The sequence below is a fragment of the Trichomycterus rosablanca genome, chromosome 9 (assembly GCF_030014385.1).
Source record: "Trichomycterus rosablanca isolate fTriRos1 chromosome 9, fTriRos1.hap1, whole genome shotgun sequence".
NCBI classification, from domain to species: domain Eukaryota; kingdom Metazoa; phylum Chordata; class Actinopteri; order Siluriformes; family Trichomycteridae; genus Trichomycterus; species Trichomycterus rosablanca.
In genome coordinates this window covers 21,696,631-21,712,631 of record NC_085996.1, presented here as the reverse complement: position 1 = coordinate 21,712,631, position 16,001 = coordinate 21,696,631, and the positions used below count along the sequence as shown (strand labels likewise).

General features: G+C 34.1%; 1 protein-coding gene across 1 annotated transcript; it reads left to right on the top strand.

The window, feature by feature from the left end:
- The first annotated feature begins 756 nt into the window (after positions 1 to 756).
- On the top strand, positions 757 to 6,762 carry gorab (golgin, rab6-interacting). Its single transcript, XM_063001256.1, has 5 exons — positions 757 to 866; positions 2,436 to 2,739; positions 2,967 to 3,068; positions 3,171 to 3,311; positions 5,365 to 6,762. Exons 1-5 carry the CDS (start codon positions 803 to 805, stop codon positions 5,723 to 5,725), a joined length of 972 nt encoding a protein of 323 aa, XP_062857326.1. The 5' UTR covers positions 757 to 802; the 3' UTR covers positions 5,726 to 6,762.
- Positions 6,763 to 16,001: the final 9,239 nt, after the last annotated feature.

Below are 16,001 nucleotides of genomic sequence, written 5' to 3'. Positions count from 1 at the left end.
AGGTGGATTGGCTACTCTACATTAAACCTAGGTGTAAATGCATGACACAGGTAAGTGTGATTTGCCCTGTTATGGATTGGCATGCTGTCTATTATGTATTGCCAGCCAGGATAAAGCAGTTGATAAATAAATTTTTTACTTTACCATTTATCTAATAATACAAAACCCAAGAAAAACTATATGGAACTCTGTGACTTAATTATAATTATCTTAATGTCTACTTTTATTCGAAAAATGTTGGTAACAGTACTGGATAATGTTTTGGATTATTTACTTACATTACCTGTAATTTAGTTCACTAAAATAAGGATTTGGACACTTTTTAACTAGTTCTACATGTTACAATAGATTTTAAGTTTTAGTTATAAGACTAAAAATTAGGTTTTGGATTTTTTTAGGTTTACTTTAAGTTACCTCAGACACAATTTATAGGAACTTATAGGAAACCTTCTTTGATATTTGCCTGCCATTTTACAACTACTGTATCTTAACACCACCTAACGTGCTTTTCATAGCACATTAATGCTTTTAATTTATGTAGGTTTTATATCTTAATAACTATGATTACTTGGATTAAACTGTACAAACTATGTAGAAAAGCATAATGTATAAACGGGTTTGGAGCTGTAGCAGAAACAGGCGGTATGTGAAGACTCCTACTGCGGGGCTTGAACGTGGCAGTAGCTGTACACAAAGATGGCGGCTGTATCGAACTTAGCAGATTTTTGATGAACATTTGTAGAAGTGTATAACGCGTGTTACTGTAATTATTAAAAATAAAGTTTATACATTTAAATACAACATGGCAGCGTGGGCTGGATTTTCAGAGGAAGAGCTGAAAAAGATTCAACAGAAAGAGGAAGCCAGTAAGTTTAGTCAAGTTTATTTTACTGTCGTTAATCCGCTTATGTCAGGTTATTAAAACCTCTGAAAACTAAAAGTGTGTTGATAATTTAACTGTTTGTACTTATGTGGGTATTCCTTGAATGTTTGGTTTTGATTTAAACGTGTTTTTATAAAAGCAAGCACACTGGTCGACGGCTGCTATATAAGTCTAATGTGGGGTAAAGACTTTGAAAAACTTTGACTTCATAACATGTCTGGCAATAAAATATGATCTAAAATAATACTAGATATAAGTTGAAGCCCTTTGTGCACAATAATATAATTATTTAACATAGGAACTGAGAGGTACAACTGAAAGTGTGCTTGCCATGGTATTGCAGATACTGATTATTACTTTGACTTTTATTTGATTGCAGACAGGATGAACCTGAGATATTTCATGTTTTATGTCTGATCAACTTCATTTCATTTATTAATAAACATCCATTCCTGCATTTCAGGCCTGCAACACATTCCAAAAAAGTTGGGACAGTAAAGCATTTACCACTTTGTAATGTTGCCATTCCTTTTCACCACACTTAAAAGACGTTTTGGCACCGAGGATACCAAGTGATTTAGTGTTTCAGCTTTTATTTTGTCCCATTCTTCCTGCAAACACGTCTTAAACTGTGCAACAGTACGGGGTCGTCAGTCGTCATCGCATTTTTCGTTTTCAAATTCTCCACACATTCTGTATTGGGGACAGGTCAGGACTGCAGGCAGGCCAGTCCAGTACCCGTACCCTCTTCTTCCGCAGCCATGCCTTTGTAATGTGTGCAGCATGTGGTTTTGCATTGTCTTGTTGAAGAATGCTTCAGCGTCTCTGGAAAAGATGACGTCTTGAAGGCAGCACATGTTGCTCTAAGATCTCAATGTACTTTTCTGCATTAATGCTGCCATCACAGAAGTGTGAATGACCTGACACCGCCCCATACCATGACAGACCCTGGCTTTTGGATTTGTTGCTGATACCAGCCTGGATGGTCCTTTTCGTCTTTGGTCCGGAGCACACAGCATCCATTTTTTCCAAAAAAGACCTGGAATGCTGATTTATCTGACCACAATACACGTTTCCACTGTGTGATGGTCCATCCTAGATGCCTCTGAGCCCAGAGAAGTCGACGCCACTTCTGGACATGGTTAACATAAGGCCTCTTTTTGCACAGTAAAGTTTTAAATGGTATTTGTGCATGTAACTCTGTATTGTAGTGCTGTTGTATTGTACTGTCACATTGGCTAAATTAAGCAAATTAATGTTTTTGTTTGTATTAACATAAGACACAGTGATATTTCGACTTTTATTTACAGTTAACTCTTAACTAATTACTGTCCATTATTAAATTAACCCTCTTTTTTAAGGGTAAAGCAATATTGTATCATTACAAATTTGCTTTCCATGTGCTTACTTTTTACATGTACTTTCATTGTGTTCTTCTCTAAACTTATGATATTTTGTATTGTTGTGAACTTTTTTGGCTTTCAAAATATTGCAGAGAAATGTTTTAGCAAACGTCATGATTCATTATTGTCAAAAATGATTTATTCTGCAGATGACACAGCAGCCGCTTCATTTGGCCGAGGCAGGAGATCAGCTCCAACGAACCGGAGCAGGCAGCAGCTGCAGCGGGAGAAGGCTCTGCAAATGGCCGTTAAACAAAAGGGTGGCGGTAGCTCTACGGTGTCGCCCGACCAGCAGCTTCAACCTCCTCTGCCTCCTTCTCCCAGCCCTACATGTTCAACAAAAGAGCAAGATCTGAAACAGGTGGAACCAGAAACACCCAAGCTTAACTCCGTGCCACCCTCAGAAGATCCACAAGTCACGGTGATGGAACTGGACACGCAGGAAGTGGAATTGTTAGTAAGTCTAAATCAGGTATTAACAACTCCAGTCCAGACTCCAGTAGAGTTGGATGGTTTCTCTGCATGAATATTCAGAAATCCTCTAATTTTGCTGGACTCTGGCCATCTAGGACCAATTGACCACCTCTGGGGTCTTTTGCAAGGGTTGTTAGTAGCATCATGATGTGTCCATGTTGAGCAGCCTTGTTTCTTATAATATGGGGTACTTTTTGCTGTCTTAGACGAGAGAAGAACCGACTGCAGCAGCTTCAATGGGAGCAGCGTGTTATGGAAGAGAAGAATAAAAAGACAAAAGCCCTCCTTGCAAAGACCATTGCTGAAAAGTAAGTTCAACCCAATTCAGTTTCTAATAGCTCTGTGTAAGCAGGACTCTACATCATTATTCATGTATATGAAATGTACTCATGAACTCTGTATTCCCACAGGTCTAAGCAGACGCAGGCCGAAGCTGTGAAGTTGAAGAAGATCCAGAGAGAGCTTCAGGTTCTGGATGATTCTGTATCGACCGACATCGGCATTCTCAGAAAGCTGATTGAGCAAGCCAGCTTTGAGTATTCCATTGCATGGTAAAAAAAAAAAAACAGACAAACAAACTGTGTTTTCATTCCATGTCTTATGACTTGAAGGCCTCAAGACCCAGTAGACTTTTAGATTAATGTGTTTTGAAAGAATAGTGGTTTGACTCGAGTCTGTTTGTACTTTGCTTAACAAATTTAGGATTAAGTGCCAGATCTAATCATGATCATTTTAATCAGGCTACAACGTTTTGTTTTGTTTTTATAGTTATATGGTAAGTAGGTGGAAGCTCACTAAAAAGGGGAATATAACAATAAACAGTGAGTAATTATAAGAGAGGCAAAAGAAAGTACAATTCTTTACACCCACTAAATAAATTCTTAAAAGGTAACCACTTTATTATTATACACTGATAAGCCATAACATTGGTGCGAGTGGATCAGACACAGCAGCGCTGATGGAGTTTAAATACCGTGTCGACTCACTGTCCACTCTATTAGACACTCCTACCTAGTTGGTCCACCCTGTAGATGTAAAGTCAGAGACGATCACTCTTCTATTGCTGCTGTTTGAGTTGGTCATCTTCTAGACCTTCATCAGTGGTCACAGGATGCTGCCACGGGGTGCTGTTGGCTGGATATTTTTGGTTGGTGTACTATTCTCAGTCCAGCAGTGACAGTGAGGTGTTTAAAAACTCCATCAGTGCTGCTGTGTCTGATCCACTCATACCAGCACAACACACACTAACACACCACCACCATGTCATTGTCACTGCAGTGCTGAGAATGATCCACCACCCAAATAATACCTACTCTGTAGTGGCACTGGGAGAGTCCTGACCATTGAAGAACAGCATGAAAGGGGGCTAACAAAGCATGCAGGGAAACAGATAGACTACAGTCAGTAATTGTAGAACTACAAAGTGCTTCTACGTATATTGTAAGTGGAGCTGATAAAATGTTATGTTGGGTGTTTTTCTTTGTCATTATAAAGCGTCTTAAAAGAGGTTAACACAATTGTAATTTAGTTCACATAATTAACAGTGTACTTCATTTATTACTTTTAAATATTCTATAAGCATTAATGTTTTATCACATCAATTTAGCTGATGTCAAATTGAAATATTGTTAAACAGTAACCTTAGGTTTTTATGTTTTTTATTATTATGAAAGAAAATTGAAACAATTGTCAATTTTTAAAAAATAATTGGTCTACAACAATGCATATAAAACAGCATACTAAAACAACAACTGTTTGCCGTGTTTACACAACGACTATAGACTGATTTAAAAATTACCTACCCCCCTGTTGTGAATATAACCATTGTGTAAACACGGCAGAAACATTTAAATAAATAAAAAACATAAATATTATTATAAAAGTCAGTGTACAGTTAATGACAAATAGACCCCACATTCTTATGTCATTCATTCTATACAAAAAAAAACTGACCCCAAGTGTGGTCACACTAAGAAGCTCTGCTCCACCAAGATTACACTTCATAAATTTTGATGCACAATCACAAAAAAAAGTATTCTTTAGTCTACAGTATGTTACTGACTTTTTTTTTTTTATCCCTTTCAATTTAATATGCGGTAACTTTGTGCCCTTACTTACAGTACTTGCCCTTACTTTTTGTCATGGTGGTGTAAATACTGCCCCCTAGAGAATCTGCTCACTAGTTTATTGAGTCTGGAAAGACAGTACAGTTCAAAACTCACACATCTAAATACTGTACAGTGATATTTTCTTATTATGATACGCAGTACGAACTAAGACCTGTTATTGAAACAGTTATAAACACATATGAAGGCATCACACTTATGGCTAAAATAACAATTAAAAGACTACATTACTGGATTGGCTTTCTGTCCAAATTTCAATAGGAACATGTAAATGCTGCCTAATGTTCAAAACAAACTTATGTCAAATCCGAAGTGTTCATTAACTGTTAAGTTGGACTGCTTTATGAAATAGTGGAATGACTGGAACAAAAACATAAATTATACATTATTTATAAATCCAAACAATGCAATTCTGTTGTAATATTATCTTACGTTAATCTGTTCTATGTACTTATTTTATATTTTCATTCCTTGACAGGAAGCGTTTGGAGAAAGCCGAGGCCGAGTATGTGGTGGCTAAGCTGGACCTGCACAGAAAGACCGAGGTCAAGGAGCAGCTGACGGAGCACCTCTGTGCCATCATCCAGCAGAACGAGCTGCGCAAGGCAGAGAAGCTGGAGGAGCTAATGCAGCAACTAGAGCTCCACACGCAAGACGCATCGGAGGGGAGCGAGGAAACGAAAGCTCCCGCCCCGGTTAATAAAACCACAGTGGAAAGTGATGGAGAAACTATGATGGATGGCACTGATACTGGCGTGGATGCTGATCTGACTGTACCAAAGACATGCAAAGATCAGGAGAAAGAACTGTGCACAGCCACTGTAGAAGGCATGAGCTAGCCACAACCTGCCCACTCATCATATTATTATTAGAATTTATACTGGGCTGTTGTTGTAACTGTAAAACAGCTAAAATATTGTGGAATTTTTACAGCCTTATTACCAGGTGCTGGTGGTTAAAACATGAATATTCTTGTTGGTATTGTATTATTTATTATGGTGGGGGAAATATGTAGTTTTATTGGCTGTAAAAAAAATGGCATTGCCCATAACTGGTGTCTACATTGTACAATCTCGGTTCAAATATATTTTATTTAGGCTATGTCATGGTTCTTTGGGTATTCATTAGTTATGCATAACATATACTATAAAACAACCTGTAATACTATATATTTGTTGGTTATTCAGAATTATTCTTAGTTTATGAAATGTGACATTTGAAAAGTAGTCGGTAGCTAATTATATAGCTGCGCACACTGGTTGTTTAATCAAATATGAAGGGGCAATGTTTTGATTGCACCCGAACCTGCATAATCTGGGCATGGCAGCAAGCCATAGTTCAAAGCAACCGTTTTGAAGCTGACAGCAGCTTTTTATATAATGTTTAATGTTTCTTTAAAACCTACACAGTGATTTTTATGTGGATACGGCTTTGTTCATTTAATGAAAAGGGAAAAGCACCAACAGTGTGTACTGGTTAGTGGTCGTTGGTGTGTTCTTTTTCTCTACATGAATTATTCAAAAGACATTCTGGGTAATGTGCTTGCAAGATTGTAAGGGGATATTCTGTAATTTATGGAGATTATTCACCCTGTCCCAGATCCACCAGAATGTGTTTGATTGATGGTATGTTTTAAACCTGCAGTTTTGACAGAAGGTCCTCAAGTCAAAGGCTTGAATATCGTCGTTAAGCGATGTAATGCTTTCTTTAATGTTGACACTAATATTTAATGGTGAAATATTTTGTAAGATTTCATGCATATAAATGTAAGTCACAGTATTTTAAAATTACTGTAAAATCCCAGATGTTAATTCCAAGTAAATCATGTTAAAACTGTAAGTTTTTAGTTCACTTTTTTTTGTTAGTGCATTTGATTTATGATGAAATGATGTGCACATCATGTTGTGTATCTTTACTATTTTGCATGAATTATTCATTTTTATAAAATAAAATATTGTTCGTAAATAATGATTTGTTTACAGTTGCTTCTTTGTGTTGATTAATGCTGAAAAAATCTAATCTATATTTCATTTTGGATTGTACAGTGTGTGTGTGTGTAGGATTTTGGAAAGTAGTTTGTGTACGTTCCAGTTTGCTTACATTTTGGCCCAAGTTGAAGAGCATCTGTAACCAAATAAAACAGAGTAACAGAGTTTGAAACAATTTCTGTGTTAATTGCAAAATCCTTCACACACACACACACACGTTCAAATGTGGTATTTAGGCTGGTCCATAAGTTTTATTTATTTTAACACATGGTTGGACGTCAAAATTCAACTTAAGTTGCCAACAGTTTGGTAATGTATTATGCTGAAATTATGCCCAGAAGACAACAAGTCAATCAGTGTTTGTATAGTGTAAACAGATTACAGTAGCCTTTCCACATGCAGTCATAAAAGTCCATTTAAAGCCAGTGTGTGCAATAATAATCAGGTTGTGATTGGTGAGGATTTGAAGTTTTAGTATCAGTGTTTGGACAGTGTAGTAACACAGCACAGAACGCTCCTCTCCACAGCACTGCAGCTGATTTATGTTGCTCAGCTTGGCTCAGACAGTTTAAAAAAGACCTGGTAACCCAAGAAGCACAGAAAAAATGGGATCAACTTTTACTACACTTTCTACTAGGCAGAGCAGGTCTACCTTATTCCAACCTGCCTTTATTCGGTCCAGACCTCAACCGAGAGGCCACTGCTTTCCTAACCTAATTATCGTGAGAGTCAGTAAATTATTAGTTAGCTGTAATTGTTTACGGGACAGTTAAAAATAGTATTTTTATGAAACTAATATAAGAATACCATCACTAATATGTAGTACATTTTATTTGTAGCCTACAGCATTTAACCTAAATGTGCTTTATAGTAAAGAGCACAATAAAAGGTTCTTCAAAACCATGAACAAAACGAAGAATATCCAGAGAACTGAGGAGGTGCAGGGAGACATTAAATCTACAATGTACAGTTTAGGCCTATAGGGTGTAGAATTTGATAGTCACATTCTGTCTGTTTACCAGAATATTAAGAAGACTAGAGCATAATTTTTTTTTTTTATTTGTAGTCACAGATATTTATTTGTTGAACTGAATGTTGACACTTTGTTCACACCTCGATTGATACCCTAAGAAAATACACTATATAGGCAAAAGTATTGGGACTTCCTTCCTAATTATTAAAATAATGTGTTTCATATGCTTACAACTTTGCAACAATTAACATTATATATATGCTTACAACTTTGCAACAATTAACATTATATATATGCTTACAACTTTGCAACAATTAACATTATATATATGCTTACAACTTTGCAACAATTAACATTATATATATAAGAAACTCCAGTGGTTTAAAGAAATTAACAGCTTTGGAATGAACGGAAACAGCAGTCAAGGCTTTCCTCTTTCCTCTTCAAATCCTCTTTTGACTGCATTGGCACAAATTCTTACAGAAATACTTCAAAGTCTTATGAGAAGCATTTTAGAAGAGTGACTGTTGTTATAGGTAAAAAGATTACATAACGGTCACTCTATGAAATGGGATGTCCAACAAGATCATGGGTAGGTGTCCAAATACTTTCGGCCATATGGTGTGTATTTATATATTCTTTAAGGCAGTTTGTAAACATTAAATAAACATGCAGAGAGTATTTTTAAGTAAGGGTTTCTTAATTTATATTGTATAAGGCACTGGCATACTCTGCGGGGTCTGAGTCCAAATGCATGCTAGATATTGTAACTACAGATCCCTTTACAACACAAGACAATGAAAACTGTTTGGTAAAACTGCTGCTTGAAGTTTTGTGTTGATGTAGATGAACTGGGTTGTGCTGAACAGAAGCGCATTAATGACTAAACCAGTGCTTGAGTGCTTGATGCTGGGATTGGGTTGCAGTGGAGGTGAATGGCACTGGTTTGGTGCTTTGACCCCGCACCACTGATTAGAGCAGCTCTGGGTTCTCCTGTCTGCCTTTATTTCCCTAATTACCATTAACCGACTCTTTGTGTTGAGTCTGAGCGTCCTGTGCACTCCTGATTACAGCAACCAGGGAATTCATGTCCTGCCTTTAGCCCTGTCTCAATATTATTACTGCCTAGTCACGCAGTCACCCTGTTCATTCAATTCCAGGCGCTGTTTTTACCCTTGTTTAAAAGCACATATACAGTTTACAAAATATATACATATACAGTACTTTACAAAAATAACATCTTATCTAACACCTCAAGATTTGTGAATGAATTTAGGGTTAAAAAATTGCATATTTCTACCTAAATTGGGAAATTTACCCCCTTATTGTTAATGTAACCCAAAACCCCTCAATTGTTTTTTATCAGACTCAGACTCAGCTTTATTGTCATTCAAAACCATGTACATGATTAGAACGAAATGCAGTTACTTAGGCCTCGGTGTGTGTAACATAATGAGATGAATAACAAATAACTATGTTAAGTATAAAATAAAACTTAAGACTTAAAAACTGGAGGAAATAACTAAGATAAGGTATTTTGAATATTTACATATTTACATATACATTCACTGTATTGCACAAGAACTACAGCAGCTTTATGTGGATCTAAAGTGCATGATTTCAAAATATTGCAGCAGCTCAAAGTATAGCAGCAGAAAATGGCAGCACCAGGTCACAGGTGTTAAAAGTGATTGGTGCATAGTTAGTATATGAGGGGTGGAGCAATTTTATTTCCTAATTTTATTAAGAAGTAATAAGGTGGAAGAAATTGGGTAAAATTAAAGAACACACTGAGTAAGGTTTTGCATTTGTTGGGCAAATTAAAAGGACTAATTAAATATTCCATTTACTTTTTATTTCCTATTTTTTTCCATGAATCCATCTTCTTTACTGAATTCTTATAAGCAGTTCCCACTCCTCCAAAAATGACTTTCCAAGTCAAAAGCAACAAGAAAAAAAAATCACATGTATACCTGGTAGCTGGTAAATAAATGAGAGTAATTTACAGTTGAGTAATTATGTTCGTTTGTCAGTAATTTGGTGGTGTTTGTGTTTGTTTTGTAGATTGAAAACACTCCCCACTCAGAATTTACTCACAGTTAATTACCACACCGCGATCTGCCATCAAACAAGATGGTCTGTAATGTATTAAATAAAACCAACATTTCCAGTTAGAATGTGTGTGTGTGAATTTAATCCACTTTATGGTTGCCATTTTGTGGGTTGTTTGCTTGACAGACACGGGACAAAGAAAACAATATATAATACAAAAAGAATTGCCGAATCATAAACACATGTTTGTGTTCTCAGTGGCATCAATCAGGTAGAAGTGCTGCATTAGGAGACATAACAGACAGTGATTCGGGTTTCATTTGATGTATTTTACATTATACAGATTTAGACTTTTTAAAGTGCGTATGTGAGCTGAAGTGCATTTTTCTTTCGATTTATTTTTACTATAAAATAAATGTCTTTTTTATGTGTAAACACATTTCCAATGCTTCAACGCTTCATTGAAGTGCTTTACTTTAGACGTGGTAAAATAAACTAATAACTAGTCATAACATTATATATAGATTGATAATTTGGTATTTGGCATTAAACCAAATATGTATAAGATTAACATCTTTATATGCTTTTTATGCATATAACCGTTTTTATTACTACGTCATCACAGATAATTCATCCCATCCTACTTTAATTAAAACGCCTCTGACATCATGATGTTGATCGCACGCACCTGCTAGTCGGTGACGCGCACACCTCAAACTGCCCATCCATAAAACCAAACACCTAATAATAATAATAATAATACAGTATTAAGGTCTTGTACTTTAATACTGATCATTTGAATTCATCTAGTTGTGCATAAAAATGTTTAAAGTTTTCCTTTAACATTGCTCTTTTACAACATATGACTCACTGATTATTTTTATAAAACAAAATCTTTTATTTTATAATTTAAGATCTTTATTTTCAATTAGAAAGTTTTTGAAGTCGTTTTAATTATGATGCTTAACCCTTTATTTATTTTAACTCAATCAAGCAGTTGGTATACATTTAAGAAAAGATTCCTTTATTGATCCCCATGGGGGAAATTCGAGATAACTATATAGACAACTTAATCATAAGACAATAAATATCGAGCGTCTTTTGTTTTGTAAAGAGCCCCTTATATAATAAAAAACCTATAAGCATAAACTTATGGGCAAAATAAAACAAAAATAATTTGTATGTAGTATGTAATAACAAGTTAGCACTATTTATTAATTGCTTGATTATTTGATATAATGCGATGGAAAGAATTCATTAATTTAATTTTTTTTTATTCTTTAATATTAACATTAGAAAATTTAACATTTACATTAGACTTAAAGAGTTACAATAAAAGTTTTTTATGTTTAATTAAAAATAATAATAATAATAATAATCATTTATTATCATTTTTATTATTGTTGTTGTTGTTACTGTTACTATTGTTGGGGTTATCAGCTTCACATTAAATATCTTAATAAACTAGAGCAACTTGCAGTCTTTTACTAAATCATTTTAAACGTATTGCTCTTTTCTATGACACAAAACTACGTCTGCAATAACACTCGGGGGAAAAGTTATCAATGTCAAATTATTTGGTTTACTTTAAATATTTTAAATATTCGTGAAGGTGTAGAAATCTTTTAGACAAATATAAACACATATACATAGTTAGTTTATTAATTAATTTTTTTATTTAATCATCAATTTTATTTATTTGATCAAGTATGAGAAAATCGAATTACCAAGGAAAACTCACAGGGTTATGCGGAGAACAAGTAAAACTCCTTTCAGGCAGTGCCCAGACACGAGTATCAAACCTAGAACCCTGGAACCCAGGACCCGTGTTACCGGGAGAACCGTCTGCGCCACCAGAACTTATTATCGAAACAATCATTCTCAATTACTAATGCAGATATCAGGAACCACTGTATTCTGCACTGCATTCTGCACTGTATTCTGCAATGTTTTTTGCTTGCTCTGTTTTACACATGAAATGTTTTGAAACTGTAGATTTGCATGACATTTTTGCATGCACATTATTTTATTATTACTTTGTACATAAAATATGAATGTCTTCCACAGTGCATTCGGTCATGCTGAACTTGTTTTGCTGAATGCTGAATTTTACTTAAACATGGTGAATGTTTTGTCGTTGTTTAATATTATCTATTTTTATTGTCATTATGACGTAATAACGTATACATGAGATAGATACCAAATTGTTATTACGTCATAATGCCAATAAATATATTAAAACAAAAATTAAATATGTAAAAACAAGTTAGGCAACCACTATTCATGAATTCCTTTATTAATGCTGAACTTATGAATGTTTTGTCGTTGTTTATTGTTATCTACTTTTTATTGTCATTATGACGTAATAACGTATACATGAGATAGATGCCAAATTGTTATTGCGTCACAATGGCAATAAATATATTAAAACAAAAATTAAATATGTAAAAAACAAGTTAGGCACCCACTATTGTTATTACGTCACAATGGCAATAAATATATTAAAACAAAAATTATCTATGTAAAAATAAGTTAGGTAACCACTATTTATGAATTCATTTATTAATGCTAAACTTATGAATGTTTTGTTATTGTTTATTATTATCTATTTTTATTGTCATTATGACGTAATAACGTATACATGAGATAGATACCAAATTGTTATTACGTCACAATGGCAATACATATATTAAAACAAAAAAGTATCTATGTAAAATAAGTTAGGCAACCACTATTTATGAATTCCTTTATTAATGCTGAACTTATGAATGTTTTGTCATTGTTTATTATTATCTATTTTTATTGCTATTATGATGTATTAACGTATAGATGAGATAGATACCAAATTGTTATTACGTCAGAACAATGGCAATATTATTTATATAATAATATATTATATTTTAATATATTTGCGTTGGTTACCGGCAGTATGGAGGAACAGCAGGCAGATGTATAAAAGCCAGTGGTAAAGATTGAATTGGGAGTTCGGCTTTACTGCTGCCAGTGCTCAGTCCTGGTGGGAGCGCACAGGCAGGGAAGGGAATGTGGATGGAAAACTAATGATGAAAAAAGTGCTCTCGGTCCCAACGGCGGCTTAATTAAATACACGGAAAGAACGAAAGCGGTACATCTGGTTTCAATCCCTTTCCCTTTGATGGCATCAAGTGTTCTTTTTTCCCCTCAAATCTGGGGGCTTGAAAGCTAAAGTGATGTCTGAGGCAAGGAGAAGCCTATATACTTGCAGCCATAAAGCGCCCTGTACCTGCCACAGAAACAAAAAAAACAGTCCAAAGCATTGCTTATTCTTTACTAGTTATTGTCAAACAGCTGTATTTATCTAATAAAGGTTATTCATCCTTTGTCAAGGGGACCAACAGGAAAATTCAACAGGAAGACTATCTATAGCCTATAAGTATCTAAATCTAGCATAGTTTCTTAAAACTAGGAATTCTGCACAACGTTACAGTTGTATGCGTAAACAAATAATAAGAAATTTAAAGCATAGGCATACACACTGCACAAACTAAAAGCGACCTTATAACGCAATGTCATAAAACATCTCCTAGTAAGAAAAATAACTTAAAAGTAATCTACGTTACTTTCAATAAATTGGGTACTTTTATGAGAATGTTGAAAATGCAGTTTGCAATAAGTATGCAAGTGCGTTAGACACGTGTGTTACCAGAGGCACGTTTTACCATGCAAAATATGGGATTGATCCATACACATGTGAAGTTATTTAGGTTTGAGTACACAAATGACAGGTGCATTCCCCTAAATGTAAAGAATTGTTATTCTTAAAATATGCGTAATCTGCTTTGTATAGCAACTCCAATGCATTTCCTACCAGCATTCATGTACACGTTTACTGTATGCGTGTTTAACCAAGTCCCTTTAACATGGTGCTATTAAATATTTAGTTTTGACAGCAGATTTTCCAGAGTTTTCTTCTCTTTTTGTATATGAAATTTTACAGCATCTGATGGGTCCAGAGACGTATAAACATTGTTGGAAACCATACGTCACTAATTCCAGTCGTTTGTAATTTTTTGCATGTGTTTTGTTTTGGATGTCTCTCCTCATGTATTTGTACACTTCAGGCAAATTGTAGGTTATTACGGAATGACAAAATATTGTAAAATATAAAAGTCATTTGGTTTATATTGGCAGTTCAAATGGAACCAACATTTTGCATAAATTCGGTCAAAATGTGTTTGAATTCAGTTTTTGAGTTCATCATGTTGCAAATCTTCATAACTGTATAGTTTCAATAAAATATTTACTGTTTTATTTACTATTTTGTTACTCATTTAACTTATTTTCATTGTACTAAATAAATTATAGTCTATAACATTAGCCTGCGTAATATGTCAAGCACTAAACAGCAGCTTGTAGCTTTAGTTCAGATTTCTTTATCTTACCTTGGGTGTTCAGTCTGCTCATATAATGTTTTTCATCACTGAAAGAGCAGTTTGTTTGTTAAGTTTTCTTTTACGTATGTCTTTGAATCCGACATTATAGCAAATGTATATATTTATGTATGTAATGTAGTTTTATTTTGTATTTTGTTTTATTAAGGGGTTTTAGATACACAAAAGGAATGGCAAGACATAAATATTTGAATGTGGCATTATTGTGAACGTGTGGAAGGTGAGTGTTGAAGTGGATATCCCCTGTAGATTTCAAGTTTAGTTTCGTCCTATCAAATTATTTCTTCTTTTATTTAATGATTGCTATTTTAGAGTTTATAATTTACATTAAAGAAGCAATCCTGTTTAGTTTGACTTGATGTCAACATTGACCAATGTATGACTTTATACTTTATAACAAAATCTATTATCATTACATTTCATGCTAATATATTTTGGGACTAAAATATCTAGTTTGAACAGCATCTTTAGTTTTGTAGATAGATAGATTAGATAGATTCAACTTTATTGTCATTGCTCAGTACAGGTACAAGGCAACGAAATGTAGTTGTGCAAAAAATACAGAGAATATCAGTTACATATATCTATGATTAATATGAATATAAAGTTATAACTATAGCTATTTACATATATGGAATTATATCTATATACATAGTACGATATACATAATAGCAATAATAACGATAAGCATACGAATACAAATGGGTATGTATTATAATAATAACAGTAATAATAATAATAATAAAGGATTAGTTAGGTATACATTATAATAGTAATAATAATAAAGATTAGTTAGGTATACATTATAATAGTAACAGTAATAATAATAAAATATGTGTAAATAATAACTATAAGGAAAGGAGGATGATAGCCAAGTTGTCATCCATCCTGGACATCACCACACATCCACTACATGAGTCTGTAGGGGACCTAACAAGCTCCTTCAGTACCAGACTCCTCCACCCCATGTGTAAGAAGGAGCGCTACCGCAGGTCCTTCATTCCAGCAGCCATCAGGGCTTACAACAGTAATAATATGTAATAATGTCACTCATACCTATTCTTACATGTTCATGTTCATGGCGAAATAAGAGGTGCAATATGTAACTTATTTACAATAAGTGCAATACGTAATATATTTTGCATATCTGAATGTATATATAATTTTTTAGATAATTTTTTGAGTAAATAACTACACACTATGTGTGCAATATTTTCACTTAATTGTATTTCTTTCAGTTCTTTCCTGTCTTCATACTGCTGTAACAAGTTAATTTCTTTAAGGGGATCAATAAAGTCTTATCTTATCTATACTGTAACTATACTATAACTGTAACTATAACTATGTAAGGATGGTGAAAAATAACTATAACTATACACACACACATATATATATGTATGTACAGTATGTATGTATGACGGTTGTGTAAAGTGCAGGTGCAAATGATAAATAATAATTATAACAGTCCAGTGTGCAGTCCGGGGTGATGGTAAAGTGCAGGTGCAATAAATAATAATAATAATAATAATAACAATAATAACAGTCCAGTTGTAGGTATGATGTATATAATTTTAAATAGAAAATGAGTTTTGCCTGCAGAATTATTTATTTTATAGGTCTGCTCCTGGTGTTGCAATAAAGTTGACTTGCTAGTTCCCAGTACCACTCATTA

Bases quoted from the DNA above. Each gene is read 5' to 3' on its own strand.
- gorab (XM_063001256.1), top strand. From the start codon at position 803: ATGGCAGCGTGGGCTGGATTTTCAGAGGAAGAGCTGAAAAAGATTCAA. The intron at 867-2,435 runs GTAAGTTTAGTC...TTTATTCTGCAG, and splicing joins TCAACAGAAAGAGGAAGCCA to ATGACACAGCAGCCGCTTCA. The intron at 3,069-3,170 runs GTAAGTTCAACC...GTATTCCCACAG, and splicing joins GCAAAGACCATTGCTGAAAA to GTCTAAGCAGACGCAGGCCG.